At 35.4% G+C, this 18,334-nt stretch overlaps 1 protein-coding gene across 3 annotated transcripts in view; it reads left to right on the top strand.

Moving 5' to 3' along the window:
• Positions 1-18,334, top strand: part of SECISBP2L (SECIS binding protein 2 like) — a 47,587-nt gene that overhangs the window by 18,570 nt on the left and 10,683 nt on the right. For 2 of the 3 annotated variants that reach the window (XM_046651081.1, XM_046651072.1), the window contains exons 8-16: positions 4,199-4,333; positions 5,822-5,902; positions 6,420-6,587; positions 6,719-6,899; positions 10,351-10,520; positions 11,323-11,455; positions 13,515-13,677; positions 15,520-15,740; positions 16,720-16,874. In XM_046651081.1, coding sequence (XP_046507037.1) covers positions 4,199-4,333; positions 5,822-5,902; positions 6,420-6,587; positions 6,719-6,899; positions 10,351-10,520; positions 11,323-11,455; positions 13,515-13,677; positions 15,520-15,740; positions 16,720-16,874 — 1,407 coding nt within the window. The remainder of the gene's footprint in view (positions 1-4,198; positions 4,334-5,821; positions 5,903-6,419; positions 6,588-6,718; positions 6,900-10,350; positions 10,521-11,322; positions 11,456-13,514; positions 13,678-15,519; positions 15,741-16,719; positions 16,875-18,334) is intronic. The other variant, XM_046651086.1, reaches the window with a different exon arrangement.

Genomic DNA, 18,334 nt, shown 5'->3' with positions numbered 1-18,334 from the left:
AAATAATGTTAAATATTGTTTACTTTGTATCTCTCTTTATTCTAGAAGAACTGGAGCCAGCAGTTGAACAGTGTGTTTGTTTTCTTTTCTACTTCTGATGCTTTGTTACACTTAATCTCAAGTTTGTATTTGTTTGATTTTTGACACGCAGAATCTTAAGTCAAAATATTTTCCCCTTTTGCAATTTCTGATTGTTTTTAGGCTTAAAAAGTCTTCTAGAAATAAAATAAATATTCATTGTGTTTTCTGCTACTTTTTTATAGCATAATGTTTAGGATTTTTATCTGAGATTTATTTTGATGCGTGGTATAACATAGTGATGTCGATTTTCAAACTAGTTAGTTGATTGTCCTAATGTTGTAATTCATTCTTTACTCTGATTTGTGCTGCCCTTTTAGTCATTAGCTAATTTCTTATGTCTTAGGTGCTGTTTCTGAGCTATTTTGTTCCATTTATCAGATTTTTGCAACCGTACCATGCTCTTTTAACTACTGTACCATGCAGTGATTTTTAATATTTTTACCAGTGTTTTAACATTTGAAAAGGCGGATTCTTTCTAAATTCTGATGTAGCCTCAATTTAAACAATGGACAGAATCTAAAAACTTAAGTTTCTAAAACTGGTTTTATTTTGTGAATAGGTTGAAAAATAAAAGATGAAAAAGGTTATGTAATGAAAAATCTCATTTTTATCCATATCCCCTTATCTTTCCTACCTCTATCCCACTTTGTTTAGTTTTTTGTGTATTTTCTCAGAGTTTCTTCATGTCATTATAAGTAAATACAAGTATGTGTATTATGTTTTATCCACTCTGTTCTGTGCTCTGCTTTCATCACTTAACAATGTATCTTGGAGACATTTCCATGTTAATTCGTAGAGGGCTTCCACACGTTTAACAATTCCTAATCTTGTATGGATGTATTCTTGTTAATTTCTGTAGTCCTGTTGATGGACACTTAAGTTGTTTGTAAACTATTGCTGTTATAAACATACTGCAGGGTCATTTAGAAAATATGTATGTACAGCAGTATAATAAATTTCAAGATAAGGGACTGCTGGGTGAAAAGGTAGTCATCTCTGTCATTTGGTAAATATGACCAAATTGAATCATTTTACATTCTCAACAATAGTATGGAGAATGTCTATTTCCATATAACCCCAGAAGTTCTGTTTTTTCAGGATTTTGGATTTGTGCCAGTTAGGGGAAACTGGTGTATTAATGTAGTTGAGCATCTTTCCATGGTTAAAGACTGTTTGTACTTTTCTGTGAACTTGCCTGGTCATATCCTTTACTCATTATTTGTGTCTTGATCTATTCCCTTCTTTTGGTACATTTTTTAATCAGTTGGATCAAGTTCTTAGCAGATTTTTAAAATTTCTAGGAGCCTTTAGTCTATAATGTGAGTTGCAAATATTTTGCTAGGTTTTCATTTTTATTTTTGACTTTGCTCATTATTATTGCCATGCACAAGTTTATTTTATGTTTTAAAGTGTATTGAGAAGTTTATTTTTATAAGTTGATTTTATTGTTTTTTTAATGGCTTCCAGGTTTTAAATTGTAGTTAGAAAAACCTTTTCTGTGCTCCACAGTTATAAAGGAATTTGCCAGTTTTCCTCTGGTGTGTTTATGCTCTTGTTTTTTTACATTTAAATCTTTATTCCATTTGGAGTTTTTCTTGGTGGATGGTGTGAGATATGGGTCCTATTTTATGTTTTCCAGGTGGCTACCCAAATCTCCCAACACCATTTATTGAAAAGCCCCATCTTTTCGCTGATTTGAGATAACCACTTTTATCACCATTAAATTCCACTATATATTGAAATCTTTTGTTATGTTGGTCACTAAATTAATCTATCAACTTAGGGAAAATGGATTACTTTTATGATATGGCGTCTTTCTATGCAAAAAACAGTATGTCTTCCTATTTTTGAGTCATTGTTTTGTATTCTGCAGAAGAGTAATATAGTTTTCCAAAATAAATTTGTGCATATTCCTCATACATCAATTCCTAGTAATTTTTTCTTTTTTGTTATGTAAACAGTGTGAAAGCGTAAATCTCTTAATATTAATTTTGTGCCAGTCATTTAAGAATCTTAATATGTATTTGAATCTTAATATATATTTCTGCTTTGTTCAGTTCTGTATGCCCACTTTTTATCAAAAAAACACTTTCTCTTAGAAGAACTAAAAAAAAAATGAGACTGTTAATTTATTCCAAGAGGTGATTGAAATACTTACATACTTAGTCCTCATGAACTTGGTTGGGACCATTAGTTTGGGGGTTTTAGTTTAATGCTGGAGCTTTATGTCTCCAAGTGCAAGAATCAAGTTGCATTTATTTTTTTAAAAAATTGTTTTAATGTTTGTAACAACACTGATGCATATATTCTAACTCTGGTTTACAATAAGGCTTACTTTTTGATGTAATTTAGTGCTGTTTGAAGGGCAGGTTGGCATTTACTTTTTTGTGATAGTGACTGTACAAAGAAATGAGTTGCACTTAAGAATTATTCTCTTGCTGTTTTATTCATCCCTAACTTGGGGCTTGATTATTAGTACTTATTTCAGTGTTAATAATTTATGTGAATTAAGTTGTTTCTTTAGTACCTGGACATTGTAAATTGCATTTGTTTTACCACCCGTGTATGAGCTTCTTTTCATGAGCCAATTTTAAAAATGTTTTATTATGAGAATTTCTGAACAGACAGTAAAGTTGAAATAGTTTTACAGAGAGCGTTCATATAGCTACTAGCTAGATGCTGTCTAACATTTTACTGAAAGGTGCTTCATCACATATGTATTACCCTATCCATCTCTCTATCCATATTCATGAGTCTATTTTAAAATGAAGTAAATTTTTAAAACCAAGAAACTGTTGGGTATCTGGCAAGTTATGTATTTTCTTAACTGGTACTTACAGGTTATAGGAAGTAGCCCAGTTGTCACGGTGCGTGTTCTAAGGAAGAATTAAATTTGCTGTATGACTATCCTCTGGTCTATAGTTGTGCCATACAGCCTACCTCCCAGAAGAGTATAAAAATTCTATTTCTTATCAGCAAGTCTTTTTAGACCAGTTGCTTAGCCTGGGAATTGCTAGGTGGTTCCAGGTCTTTGTGTGCATATTTTTGATTTCATAAAGCCTGTATACCAGCACATTCTGTCCAGGTCTGTTTCAAGTTGTGTTTATTGTTAGAATTTTTGGGTAACTCATAGTAAAGATCGTACTTTTCATGTCTTCTAAGTATCCTGGTTAAGACGAGACATTCCTTATTAGCTGCATTGGCTACTTAAGAGAGGGAACTTGAAATGTCTTAAGATTCTTAAAATGCTTAATGTGTTTTTTTTTCTTGCCTCTATGACAATTGGACATTTTGCAAATTGTTAATACAATAGCAATAATTTATGTGATTGAGGAAATTTTTTTTTCTCTTAAATTATTTTCTTGGAAACAAGATTTTTAATCTTTCCCAGGAATTCTGTTTTTTCTGTTTTAATAAAACGACAGATCCTAGAAGATTTAAATAACACTATAATAAAAAGGTAATGTGCAGTTTCTCCCAATGGTAACATCTTGCAAAACTATAGTACAATATCAACCTGGATATTGACATTGATTCAGTCAAGATACATAACAGATCCATCGCTGCAAGGATCCTTCATGTTGCCCTTTTATAGCCACACTCCCTTCCCTTCTCTAGCAGCCTCTCCTTCAGCCCTAGAATCCACGAATCTGTTCCCCCTTTCTGTAATTCTATCATTTTAAGAATGTATAAATGAACTCATATAGTCCTTTTACGATTGGCCTTTTTCACTTGCATGATTCTCTGGAGGTTTGTCCAGATTGTTGGGTATATCACTAGTTCGTTTTTGTGCTGACTCCTGTTCCATAGTATGGATGTACCAGTTAGTTTAACTGTTCTCCTAACGGAGGACGTCTGGGCTGTTTCCAGTTTTAGGCTATTATGGGTAAAGCTGATATAAATCTTCATGTACAGGGGAAAAAAAATAAAGTAGTGTGCATTAATTATCATATTTTCCTTATAATTATTTGTCAGAAGTTTTAACCTTTTATAATAAGTTATGCACTTTATGAAAATGAGTTGCACACTTTGTGTACTTTTCTGTAAGTATGTTATACTTCTATAAAACATTTACTTAAAAATAGTAAGAGTTTTTTTTCCTCTGGGGTTTACTTAGGTTGGATTCAGATGCCGAGGACATAGCACTTCCTCTGAAAGAAGACAGAATTTGCAAAAGAGACAAGATAATAAGCAGTTAAACCCCAGTCAATCTCATAGAGGCAACCCAAATTCTGAGTCTTTGTATTTTGAGGTATTTTTTTAAACTCTGTAAACTGCTATAGCTAATGTTCCTATTAAGAAGTTAATTTTCTTATGTTATAAGTACTTTTTATGTTTTAACATGACTCCACTATTAGATTATAAATTACTTATAAGTATTGACTCATTTTTATCTTGGTTGTGTACAGTTAGTCTAACATTAACTTAGTTAATGCTTATTTTTATACATTTTTGTCAGGAGTAGTCGTCATTTTGAGATAACATGTAGAGGTAGAACTTGATTTTATATGGATTTCATCTAGTATGAAACTTTCTTCCTAATTTTTGTTATTGTTGTTCAGTTTGCTTTTCAGGTTTTTCAGATTTAAATAGTTCAATCTTTAATTTGTGCTGCTAGCCAGGAGAGTCTTGGAGAAAGAAGAAAAGGGGCTATTTTACTTTCTTTAATAGGCAGACAATTTATATTCCAATTGCAATGTTTCTATCATTTGTTTATATATGACTGGCTCTTGTTGGAGGCCTGTTACATGTATAAAGTAAGGTGCTCTGAATGATACATTAAGGTGAATAAACTACCCTTTGGGAGGCTGCTGTGTAGTGAGGAATATAGCCATGTACACTATGTACTTGCTTGAATGTGGTTGGAGTGGAAAGGAGAGACAAGTCCCTTTGGGTTTGGGGCAGGGGTAAGGATAACGTTTTGAATCGATTTTAAAGATTGAGTAAAATTTGGTTGTGTCAAGATAGTGAACACCATCCCAGGTAACACATTTGAGTAACTCATTTTTGTTGGATCGTAGTTTCTATAAAATGAGTTAACAGATGGAGATTAAACTGGAAAGCATGCTTGAGGCTGGAGGCTAGAGATCGATAACATGTTAGATAAGCTTAGTGTAAATCAACCTAAAGAACTTGAGAGTGTATCTTAATTCTTCTATCAAGAACAATACATGTGGCAGATTTAGTATTGGCGCTTAAGCATATGGTTGGTTCCATACTTACATTTAGTTAAAGATATTAGATAAAATTTTCTATGTTAGAAAAGAAATTACTTTGAATACGAAGTTTCTTTAAATTTTTGTTTTTTAACTTTTGACCTTATTGACAGGTGGGTGTAGTAATGCAGGACAGGGAATATATTAATGAAATTCATAGTAAGCCATTTGTTTAAAATGTTTTCCAGATTATCTGAATTGTGATAAAATCCTTTTTAAGTTTCTTTTTGATTACCTACCCATCTTAAGGGTAGAATTATTAATAAGAATGGAATAGTGGATGCAAAAATCCAAAGGATGGACATGTGTGGATATGCCCCTATCCTTGAATAGTTAAATTAGCTGTTTTAGCATATGAGAAGTGAGATTGTCTTTTTAAGACCGACTTTAAATAGTTCAGTAGTAGAATTAAAAAAAAGAAGTTCTTCCTCTTTTTTCATTACTGTTAATTAAGCATTATAAAAGGTTTTCTTGAGTTTATTGCTTTGAACTCTCCTTTTACTTAAAATGTGAAATTATTTCAGGATGAAGATGGATTTCGAGAACTAAATGAGAATGGAAATGCTAAGGACGAGAATATTCAACAGAAACTCTCTTCAAAAGTAGTAAGTGACTCTTATTAAAGAGATAAGCAAAATAGAACATCTTTTGAACTATGGCTATGATGTAAAGAAAGATTACAGGTAAGTGTAAAGACGTGTGAGACAGCGTCATTTAGAAGAAACAGTGTATTTGGTTCTTACCTTTAGTATTTCTTTTCAGCATAGCCAGAACAAAGATACTTTCCTATGAAATCTGCAGTTCCATTACAGACCATTAATGCCATTAATTAAATATCATAAACATACAGTCCATACTGAGATTTACCCAGTTGTAAAACTTAACTTTGGAGTTATTTTATTTCGCTTTCAGTCCAGGATCCAGACAAAGGTCACCTGTTGCACTAAGCTGTTTTGTCTCTTTATTATTTCCCAGTTTAGAATGGTCCCACCATCTCACTCTGCTCTTTATGATGTTGAATCCTTTGAAGGGTCTAGTCCACTTACCACCTTCTTGATTGTCTTTTGTTGCGATTAGAATTTTATGGGATCACTAACAAATGTTTTTCTCTGGTTATCATAGTTGGATGATTTACCTGAGAACTCACCAATCAATATAGTTCAGACTCCAATTCCCATCACAACTTCAGTTCCTAAACGTGCAAAAAGTCAGAAGAAGAAAGCTTTAGCAGCAGCTCTTGCCACAGCTCAAGAATATTCAGAAATAAGTATGGAGCAAAAAAAATTACAGGTACATTTTATGTACAAGTAACTTTATTTTTTTTGGTTTGGGAGGATGAATAGATGGAATGACAAATCTAATCATGTTGCCACATTTTTGTGCTATAACGGAAAGTAAATGTTTTCATGTTTACTTTGCAGGAAGCTTTATCAAAGGCAGCTGGAAAAAAGAATAAAACCCCTGTGCAGCTGGATTTGGGGGATATGTTAGCAGCTCTGGAAAAACAACAACAAGCGATGAAAGCGCGGCAGATTACTAATACGAGACCACTGTCGTGTACAGGTGATACCGTTAGTCTGAGCAGTTTGCTCTTTGGCTTTGGTAATACATTTTTATATTGTTAATCTAAGTTGTATCTATAAAACTAAAAGAATCCGGAGTCTAAACTACTCCCCAGCTCCTTTCCTGCCCCCTAGAAGCCCCCCCATCGGTAGGCTGCACTGTAGTCTTCTGACCACTCCCTACCTTTCCCTCCCCCTGTTCCCAGTCTCTCTTAAAAAGGAGTGATCTTTTTAAAATACAAGCTGGGTTATATCACTCCACTGCGCAAAACCCTTCAATACCTCTTCATCTCACTTGGCGTGAAGTGCGAGTCCTGATTAAGGCCGTATCTTAGCTGACCCTAATAGCTTTTGGCCCATATCTCCATGCTCTCCTCACACACAATGCTCCAGCTATGTTAGCCCCCTCACTGTTCCACAGACACACCCAACATGCTCCTAGCTCAGTGTCTTTGTGCTTACTATTTCATTTTCCTGGAGCCTCTCTTTCCTCAGTTATCTGTATCGTTTGTTCCCTTCCTTCAGGTCTCTCTTCAAATGTCAGTTGGTGTACATTTTGAATCAAATATTTTCTTCCTTCAAAAGAAAATCACAAGTAATTTGGCTTTATAACTGCTAAAATATCCAATTTAAAACCAAATGGGAAACACAGAGTTTTGATCAAATTGTATGTGTGTGTCTATGTCTGTATGTGTGAGAGAGAGAGGGAGAGAATGAGAATGATCTAGCTTTTTACTGAAGCAGTAATTTATATTTTAACAAACCTCATCAAATTTAGAGCTCAGCAAGCTCTGATGTACTCCCTTATTTCTTTTCATAGCCTTTGTTTTAGAGGATGAGGAATAGGATAAAGAAAGGGGAAAGGCACCAACAAAAACCACTCATGATGAAGAGGCAGAGTAAATTTTCTATTTCTTCTGTTCTTATCTAAAAGGTCTGTTGTTTTTAAACAAAAAGCTAATAAGTAACAGTGTATAACTTTAATCCTACCTGCAGAATGTTTAAACCTATAGGTAGTCACCCATCGAGTATGAGCCTTAGCTTTGAGTACTATTAGTAAAAATAATACTGAGCGCATACACAGCTTTAGAGTTGCGTGTTACTGAGATGAGGAGAGTGGCAGTAACCTCTCCCTAAGAGTAAAGCACTATAGGCAATGGAACTGAGAGCAGTGTTCCAGAGGCACTGTGGCTTAGTGGCTGCAATCAGGAGCTCTGGAGTGAAGTTGCCTGAGTTTGAATCCTGTTCTTCCATGTATTTCCTTGGCAAGTTGCTTAACCTTCCTGTTCAGTTTCTTCACATTAAAATGGAGGTAATGATAGTACCTGCTTCAGGATTGTTTTGAGGATTAAATGAGATGATACGTGTAAAGTGCTTAGAAGAATGTCTGGGTTATAATCATGCAATAAATGTTAACTAATTATTATGGAGAAGAGATTGTTAACCTGTGATACTTCACATGACTCACTGTTACAAGTTTGATTCATTTAGCAAATGTTAATATATTCAAATGTAAAGTATTTACCTGCAAAGTGTGGTGTCAGGAACTGTTGGAATTACAGATAGGATTAAGATATCTCTGCGGTCAAGAAGTTTGTAATCTAGTCAGGGAAAAAGACATACACAAATAACTAATAAAAAGCAGTGCTGGCAGAAGAGAGAGTGATTTATGTCAACAGGGAGGTATGGGGAGGGTGTTATAAATAACCCATATATGGTAGCATTTGGACTGGGCTTTGAAGAGGGGAGTAAGATTCTGGAATTCTTAATTTCTAGAAATGAAATTAACCTCTAACCCATCACTAGTGTTAAAATTGGAGAGTGCTAAGGTTTCAACTTTCAGGGGAAGTCCAAGAAAAGAATGAGATAGTGGTAGAGATGCAAAAGAATTGTATGGAATTGATAGGGTTTTTTTGTTTGTTTGTTTATTTGTTGTTTTTTTTTTTACTGTGGAATGTGGAAACAGGTCAAAGATGACTCCAAACTCTGGTGTGGAGGACTGTGGTGGTGGTAGGGGCTCTGATGATCCCAAATAAGATAAAGATCCTGGAAGAAGAATTTTATTGGAAAGAGGAGACCCTATTGTATTTGAAATGCTAGTTGGGGAGATCCTGGTGGTTCCTATTTAACATATAGTTATGTGTGTGCAGTTTAGGTTAAAAGTCAGTGAGTTTCAATTAGAGATGATTGTTGTAGCTATGGAAATACATCAGGTTGTCAGAGGAAAGAAAAGTTAGGAAAAAGATGTCAGGGATAAAGCCTTGTAGAATGCTCAGATTTAAAGGACAAGAGGAAGAAGAACCAGAAAAACAGGTTTGAAAAAGAGTAAGAAAAATGGAATGTAATGTCACAGAAGGCAAGGATAGAATTTTGAGGAAGAGGATATGATCTTTGATACCAAAAGCTGAAAAAAACAAATAGATTGAAGACTCAGAAAATTCAGTTTGACAATTGCAAGGTTACGTGTGATCTTGATAGTAGCAGTTTCAAGAGTGGGTAAGGCAGAGGCCAGATTGTAATGATGTGGAAAGTGATTGATGAGAAAGCAGACTTTCAGTAGTTTAGTAGGGAAGTGATGGTACCTTAGCTTGAGAGGAAGCCAGTCAAGGGAAGGGTTTGTTTGTTTGCCTTTTTTCTTTCTTTCTTTTATATACAGGAGGTTTTAGCTTGTTACTGAGAGTTATGGAAAAGAGTCAAGGCTTAAGGAGGAACTTGAAAGATGCAAGGGGAAAGGAAGAGAGCAAGATCCTCGAGGAATTAATCTGGAGATGGCATTAAGAGCAGAGGTGGTTAGTGAGCCTCGGACAGGAGTAAGGATGCCTGCTGCATCCTCTCAGGTGGCTTTATAAGTTTATGTTGGATAGCATCTTCTCAGGGAGGTGGCTGGAAAACTTCTCTGCTAGAGTGAGAAGATTGAGATTAGAAAGGTCTAGGACTGCTAAACGATTGGGGGGGTAGCCACTGGGGAATGAGAGGATCAGTCAGGCATAACAGAATTGCTGAATACTGGAAGTGCAGCTGAGGAGGAAATCATCATTCTTTACAGACAGATTGCAATGAGGAGAGGAGTGGTAGACTTCCATTTTATATAAGGGTGATTCTTATGTAAGGCAGATTCTAGGAATAAGGAGAGGTGCAGACTTTTGAAATTTTAGAGAGAGAATCATTCTGACTGAAGACCACTTGCAAGCCATTGCCATGCTTGAGGGTTGCTGAAGTAGTGTATAACTAACAATTTATTTATCCCTTCTTTGGACCATGAAATTAGTTAGTTGTATTGGCTTTGTCGTCTTTATCTTATGGAGGCTAAAAAGATGGATAAAAGCTGTATCTGAGGAACACTGCACAGCCGTGTACTGCTGCTGCTATTAGGGTGTCTTTTTTTCCCCCAGGAAGAGGATGTTCTTGTTTTTGTAGATTTATCATTAGAAAATTTGAAAGTATGTAGAGTTGGCTATAATAATAAAATTAATGTTCTTGTTTGTTTTTAGTGGTCACTGCAGCTTCTTTTCACACTAAAGACTCTACTAACAGAAAACCTTTAACTAAAAGTCAGCCCTGTTTGACATCCTTTAATTCTTTGGACATTACTTCCTCTAAAGCAAAAAAAGGAAAAGAAAAGGAAATTGCAAAACTAAAACGACCCACAGCACTTAAAAAGGTAAACCAAAATCTGGAGATGTTTATTTTACAGGCTAAATAGGGTTTAAATCTGTGTTGCAAAAGTAGTTCTGGCATTTTAGCCAGTAGATTATTGTGAAATGTTCACAGGCATGCATCTTCATGATGAGTAGTTAACTCGAGGTTGGGGATGTCATCAGCATCATGACTATCTTTCTGTGTTGAACAAGGCCCTGGAGAAGGAATTCTTTCTATAAAGTTAAAAAGAAAAGTTAAGCATTTAATATCCAAAACCGTTGGATGCTAAGAAGCAGAAACCCGGGATTCTGGTACTAACTTCAGTGCTTATTTTGTAGTTTTAGGAAAATGTTTCTTACCCTCACCTTCCTCATCTACAACTCGGGAATAATTTCTGCTCTGTTTAACCCAGTATTAGGAGAAGCAGAATGAGATAATCCATGTCCAAATAATTGAAAACTGCACAATGTAAATCTAATGTAACTATATGACCTGGTTTCCAAAACTTGTTTTATCCATTTTTGGAGAAACTCTGTCAACCAGGATTTAAAGAATGAAACAGATGTGGTTTGATAGCTGTAGTATTATATAGCATAATTGTCTCCCTTTATTTTGAGTATAGTACTTCCTTCAACTACAGTGTCTAAAATTACATTTATATTTTTGCCAATCAGTTTCTACATAGCCAAATAAACACATAACCACCCGAAATCCTCCTGTTCATATTTAAGTGAACTACTATACCTGTGTAATAGTGAACATTTTAATCATTCAGTACATACTTAAAGAGTGATCAGTAATTAAAGATTGGTGACGACTTTTAGGTTATTTTGAAAGAAAGAGAGGAAAAGAAGGGCCGTTTAACTGTCGACCACAATCTTTTGGGATCCGAGGAACCAGTAGAAATGCACTTAGATTTTATTGATGATTTGCCACAGGAGATTGTTTCCCAGGAAGGTAAGATCATTCCTTTTCCCCTTCTTCTCATGGAATAGTACAGAGTATTTTAAGAGAGGTAAGCCATCACTAGCTCCACTCCTAATTGAAGGAGGTGCTCCATATTTAATCTAAATTTATTTTTGAGAGTGATTTCTTTTAAAGATGATTCTGTAGGGAGATTGTTAAAAGCGGTGGGGGGTGGGTACCATATAGTAGGTCTATGGCATTTTGGAGATCTAAATCCTGAATTCGTTGTAAACCTTCATAATTATGATCTCAGTAATACATGAGATCTTCTCTCTTAACTGTCACAGTTCTTTTTATTTTGTCTTCTTTTATTGGCTGTCTTTCTTCATAGGACTGTTTTGCACTGAATTATTTTTGTTGATTTTCTCTCTTGCTTTCATGGAATTAATACACATGCCACAGCGAGTAGAGAATGGCAAAGCCTGTTGCAGTGTGGAGTCCAGTTGATCAGTAAGATTCAGTTCCATACAGCAGCCAGCACATACGATTTCAGTTGGGACCTCAGCAAAACTGCAGATTCCTTCTAAAATTTATGCTACTATGGAAGAAAGATGTTTTTTTTTGTTTTTTGTTCTTAAGATTTTATTTTTCCTTTTTCTCCCAAAGCCCCTTGGTACATAGTTGTGTATTTTTAGTTGTGGGTCCTTCTAGTTGTGGCATGCAGGACACTGCCCCGACATAGCCTGATGAGCAGTGCCATGTCCGCACCCAGGATTTGAACTGACGAAACCCTGGGCTGCTGAAGCGGAGCATGTGAACTTAACCACTTGGCCATGGGGCCGGCCCCAGAAAGGTTTTAAAAGAGACCTGGCTAGGTCCTTTTTTCTGCTGGTATCTATTTATTCTTCAACTTTTTGTGATATATTTAAATCTCATTTAAGTTACACTGTTCCATTGTGTTTAGAAAAATGAGTGTACTTCTAAGGATTGTTCAGCTAGGACATACTTGGTTAGGATTCTCTTTACTCTCAATTAAATATGAGTGCCTTTGTATTTAGGGGTATTTCTGTACCCATTCATTAAGCAAGTGTTTATTGAACACCTACCACGTGTATTTTAGTAACTGGGGTGGGAAGATCAGGAAATGTAATAAAGATATATAGTAGACTGGTCCTGCTACAGAAAGCTTACAATCTGGTAGGGAGGTAAGAAGATATATGTGTAACTTCATTAATTAATGGACTGGATATACAAATATTAACTCATTTCCCAAGTTTGGCTGTTTAGGAAAGAAGCAATAACTGAAGGAGGCAGTCGAGTCAAGAGGTGGCATCTAAAAACGTGGCTGCCTGAGCACAGAAGCAAAGATCAAATGAGAGAGAAACTGGGGTGGTGCCTGGAGAATCAGGAGTGGTGTGGAGAGAATGGTGAGGTAGAATTCATCATTGCCAGCAGCAGTGGGAATTTTTAGATAGTGAAAAAAGATTTCTGAGAAATAGGTAGAAAAATAGAGATGGAGGAGATGGGTAACATAATCTGGAAAGAGGTGCAGAAGTTGGTACCTTTCTTCTTCAATTTAAATCCTCTAGGAATATTATGTTTTAGATAATTTTGTCTTCTCATCTCCTCTGGAGACTTGTAGCTGTGCTCTATTTTTTTTTTTTTTTTTAAGATTTTATTTTTTCCTTTTTCTCCCCAAAGCTCCCCGGTACATAGTTGTGTATTCTTCGTTGTGGGTTCTTCTAGTTGTGGCATGTGGGACGCTGCCTCAGCGTGGTCTGATGAGCAGTGCCATGTCCGCGCCCAGGATTCGAACCAACGAAACACTGGGCCGCCTGCAGCAGAGCGCGCGAACTTAACCACTCGGCCACGGGGCCAGCCCCAGCTGTGCTCTATTTTTAAGAGTATATTTTAATAATAGGAAGACTTCATTTTTGTAGTGTAGGAGAAATATTTATTTGTGATATGAACAATGCCCATCTTGTTAGCTGCTGGAGTATGTGGAAGTGATACAAAAGACAACAGCCATTCTAAATTGTGTTGATCAGTATAGGGCTTTTCAGCATTTTAGGTTTCTAAATTCTTGTCCCCGAATCTCATGTCTCCATAGATACTGGACTGAGCATGCCCAGTGATACTTCACTCTCTCCAGCAAGTCAGAATTCTCCGTACTGTATGACACCTGTGTCACAAGGCTCCCCGGCTAGTTCCGGGATAGGCAGTCCAATGGCATCTTCGACTATAACCAAAATTCACAGCAAAAGATTTAGAGAGTAAGTTTTAGTTTCATTATTAAGGTTGAATAGTTTAAGTATCTTGATTGTGGTTCTGAATATAGCATTGTCATTGTTACTTGGTGGGTTGAGCAGACAAAATACCAAAGATCTTTAAGTTTTTCTTCCAGATTTTGTTTAACAGCTGGTTTTGTTATGTTTAAAGCATTTTCCTTCCGTCAGCTATCACTGTTCATGTGAGAGAGGTTTGACAGTAAATATATTCTCTTTATATCAGATAGTGTTTATACCCTGGAAATTTGGCCTCTTATATCTTATATGTAAAATGCCATACTGTGAAGTTTTCCCTCTCCACATGCTTTTGCTTTTTTGTTTATATTATTGGCCCTTCAAAAAATCTCTCTACCAATTAATAACAAGTTTATAAGACCATATTACATGAAGTGAACATATTACAGAAAGGTATTTGTTTTTAAGCAAATATTTCTTAGTTTTAAAATGCCCATCTGTGAATAACCTAAAACTAGCAGTTATTCCTATGAAGGATTTCAGGATTTTAACCTGTGTGTAGATGAATTAATTTTACTTTTAAAAATGACATATGAAAGAATCCAGGGTGAAAGTAAAATCTGCGTAAATCCAAACCACATTGGTGTGTTCTGTTCATTTTCTTTATATACTATTGTTTTCGAGCAAATTCTTCCTGCCTAGATTTGGGAAGTTAATTAAATGTCAAATAACAGATGTGGAACAAATGAAACACTTGAGGAATAAAATGTTGCATATGTACGAAATAAACAGCTTGAAAGATAAAAAGAATTAAAGAAAATTGCATTTTTGATGTTCTGTTCTTTAATTTTGCACACTTTGTGATAATTAATCTTTCCTCAGTCAGTCCAGTTATATCGTCTCTTCTGAAGTAGTATCGTAATTATTTAAACATTTTTCACATAAACATAAAAAATTCCCCAAACAAAACATTTTTTTGCACTATAAAAGGGCAAGCCTAGATTTTTCCACTACATATTGTAATTTAGAAGTAGAAATTTGCTTGCCTGGTTATTCCTAGATTAGAAATTACACCAGTTCTCCTTATGGGCTGTGTATGGTAGAAATGAGGGATGAGAACTAGGAAAGAAGAGTGTATAAGGAGTAAGTAAACTTGGGGGACTTCCTTATCCCTGAAATTAAGTGCCATATAGTGGCCTCACACTTACTTCCTTTCTGTCTTTTTACATTATGTCCATACATGATCTCACAAAGAGCCTCATTCAGTTGCTTTGCCTGATGCAAGGGTTCGTGACTTTTATCTCTAGGCCTCTAGTTTTGGCCTCAGTTTAATTATTGATAATGAGTTCATCCTCCATAGCCATAGATTTTTGGAGATAGAGACCATCTTACCTAACCCCTTACTTTTATGATTGAGGAAGCCAGTTCCCAGAGATTGTGACTTATCTAAACGTAGAGGATGAATTCTTGGTACTAGGGCATTCAGTTTGCTTCTCTGAAGTTATATTTTTTTCCTACTAGAAGCATCTTTAGTAGTCATTGGAATGAAATAACTTTGTATCTCCTTACCAAAAAACATTAAATCTGGTTTTATTTAGTAGCAGACTAACATTTGAGTATATCCTTAGGAAATTAATAATTGGAAGTTAGGATAGTACTTCTCTGCGGTTAATCTATCCTTTAAAAAACTTCATCTGTTGTTAATTCAGAAAAACTTGTATTTTTCTAGTTGACTAAAGGATTTAAGAGATTTTTAAAGACTGGTTTTTTTAATGAAAACCTCTTACTGGATGTGTTTTTTTCCTAAAGTAATTTTACAATTACAGAAAAATAAATTATGACGGACTTACCTATTTTTGGTTTCTTTTGCAGGTATTGTAATCAGGTTCTTTGTAAAGAGATTGATGAGTGTGTGACTCTTCTCCTCCAAGAGCTCGTTAGTTTCCAAGAGCGCATCTACCAAAAGGATCCTGTCAGAGCAAAAGCGAGGAGACGGCTGGTTATGGGTCTGAGGGAGGTTACCAAACATATGAAGCTAAACAAGATCAAGTGTGTTATAATTTCTCCAAACTGTGAAAAAATCCAGTCAAAAGGTAGGAACATTTTACTTTTGAAGTGTTTTGATATTTACTTAGTATAATCATAAGATACACAGTGAATTTTAAAGTGGAAGCCACATCTTTCTTAGCAGATTTTAAGTATAAAACAAAATACTGAGCATGAGGAAAGAGAATGAAATCTTTACCTGAAATTAAGTAATAAAATTGAGATTGGATAGTAAAGAAAATCCCCATTTATGAGCACTAAGTGAAAGATTTAAGTTGGGCCCAGCAAGTGTTTCCTCTGTCATAGTCATAATGGGGACTAGTAAGAGTGCATTTCTTTACCTCTGCAAGTATATTCTACTTTTTAGATTTTTATATTATCTTCCTTTGATGGCCCTTCTGTCTCAAAAAAAATTAGAAAAAAGATAAAGGTCTCTGCTCTACTTATGGTGGAGATTTGTCTCTCAGAAACCAGCAGTTGCGAACAGAGGCCCTTGGGTGGGCCAGCACACAAGTACTTTGTACTGTGTCCCGCACCCTTGTTTGTCCTTTTTCATGGAGAAGCCACTGTGGGTGATCGGAGTGGACAGGTGCATGAAGTAGCAGTAGTGAGCATGTTCTCCACAGGGAAGAAGTACCAATAAAAACAGTAATGTACAGTCTATCTTACTGCATGTGATAGGTTGCTACTTGAGCTGAGAGATTGGATAAAGGAGTCAGCCACTATTAACAATTTTAATTAATTTCCTTTTAATAGTTATTGAATTGAAATTTGACTCCTGCTATGCTAATCTCTATGGAGAGACAAAAATATTGCCATTGAAGGAATTTGGAATTTTACTGGGGAGAAAGAACATGCATACATATATCCATACAAATTCAAATAGTAAAATGTGTGGAATAGCATAAATGCCACAAACATTCATAGAATTCTTTGCTATGTTTTATGCTATAGCAGTTGGATGCTAAAATAGCTCCATTTAGGAAATAACTAAGTTGAAACCTCTGCATGTGTTGACTTTCTCAGGTGGCCTGGATGAGGCTCTCTATAATGTTATAGCCATGGCACGGGAACAAGAAATTCCTTTTGTGTTTGCCCTTGGAAGAAAAGCTCTAGGACGCTGTGTGAACAAGCTGGTTCCTGTTAGTGTAGTGGGAATCTTCAACTACTTTGGTGCTGAGGTAAGACTTTAGAAGACATGCTTCTTCACTCTCCCCTGCCCCCCAAGATAGTACATTTTCTGTTGACACATGCCAGTGTTACGTTTAAGCATTTGAAGACGTGAGATGACTCTCCAAGAATGAGTGGAAAATTCTTGAGTATTTCATTTCCTTTTTTAGTGTTGAAAATATTTTACTGTTAATCCTACAACATTTTGAAAAGATTTTAGCTCCTCTTTCTGCCACAGTGGTTTTTTTATTCTGGGTTCAACTATGTAGCACTGATAATTTAACTGCTGGGTAAAGATACCCAATGTTATACAATGTAAAATAGTTGTCTTCAATCTGTATGTTGGGTATATTTTTTGGTACTAGGAGTCAAAAGAGAAATTTCCTTTAGAAAATGAAATTCCTAAACCAGTTGTCAGGATAATTCTGCACCTATGATACATCTTCATCTTCCTCTTACAATCTACTAATGCGAAGCTTTGCCCATAGAAGGTGATAATATAGAGGTTATTGATTTAGAGTAGTGCTTGTTAACTGATAATGTTTTAAGACTTTTTTATGAAATTGATTCTAAAGTGTTTTGTGATACTACTGATGGACCATTTTCCCTCTTCTCAACCATACTATTTTCATATATCTAAGTGTCTCTCCTTTCCTATCCGGTCACCATGTTTGCATACCCCATCCCCTATCCATTCAGTTTCTCTCCCACTACCCATGAAGTTGTCTTTGTACCCACCTGCTCTCTCTGAGTATATAATTAAGACTTGTCCTCCCACAGTAGCCTATGCTTTTCTCAGTTATAGGTATCACACTGCCTTCCTGTAGTTTATGTGTTTCTTCCCCTTTAATTGTGAGTTCTTGAGGGCAGACCCCTTGTCTTTGTATCCCTGACAGCTTTCACATTACTTGAGTATGAGCAGGTGATAAGTGTTTGTTTAATAAATTGTGTGGTAGATGTGTATCTGCCTGCTATGTTAAATTATATCTGAGAGTTTGGGTTGATAAATACTTCTAGGGGAAAGAAAGGTAATATATAAGGTCATCTAATAAAAGTGTACTCCTTTTTTGGTTCAGTATTAGTTTATGGAATAGGAATGGGATGAGGGTCAGGAAAAGTAGACATGTTTGTTTTTAATTGTATTGACTTCTTATTGAATTATATGTATTAGATTGTGTGGTTTTATATTATAAAATGCTTGTGACTTTTGTTTGCACGTTGTTTTACTCGCCTACTACCGTTTTGAGGTAAGTTATTGTTTAAACCAAAATACAGTCTTGAAATGGAGGTAAAGGAAATATTGATATATTACCAAGTATATCCATTCACAGTGACGTGGTGCACCTAAGTTGTTTTTACCATCAATTAAAACTAACCTTTGAATTAAGCTTCCTATCCTTATCCAATTCAAGGCTTTTATTCCCTGATAAGCTTCTCTATTCAATTTTATTCTCTGCTTTTATATTTTTTT

The sequence above is a fragment of the Equus quagga genome, chromosome 2 (assembly GCF_021613505.1).
Source record: "Equus quagga isolate Etosha38 chromosome 2, UCLA_HA_Equagga_1.0, whole genome shotgun sequence".
Classification (NCBI taxonomy): domain Eukaryota; kingdom Metazoa; phylum Chordata; class Mammalia; order Perissodactyla; family Equidae; genus Equus; species Equus quagga.
This window is presented reverse-complemented; position numbering and strand designations above follow the sequence as displayed.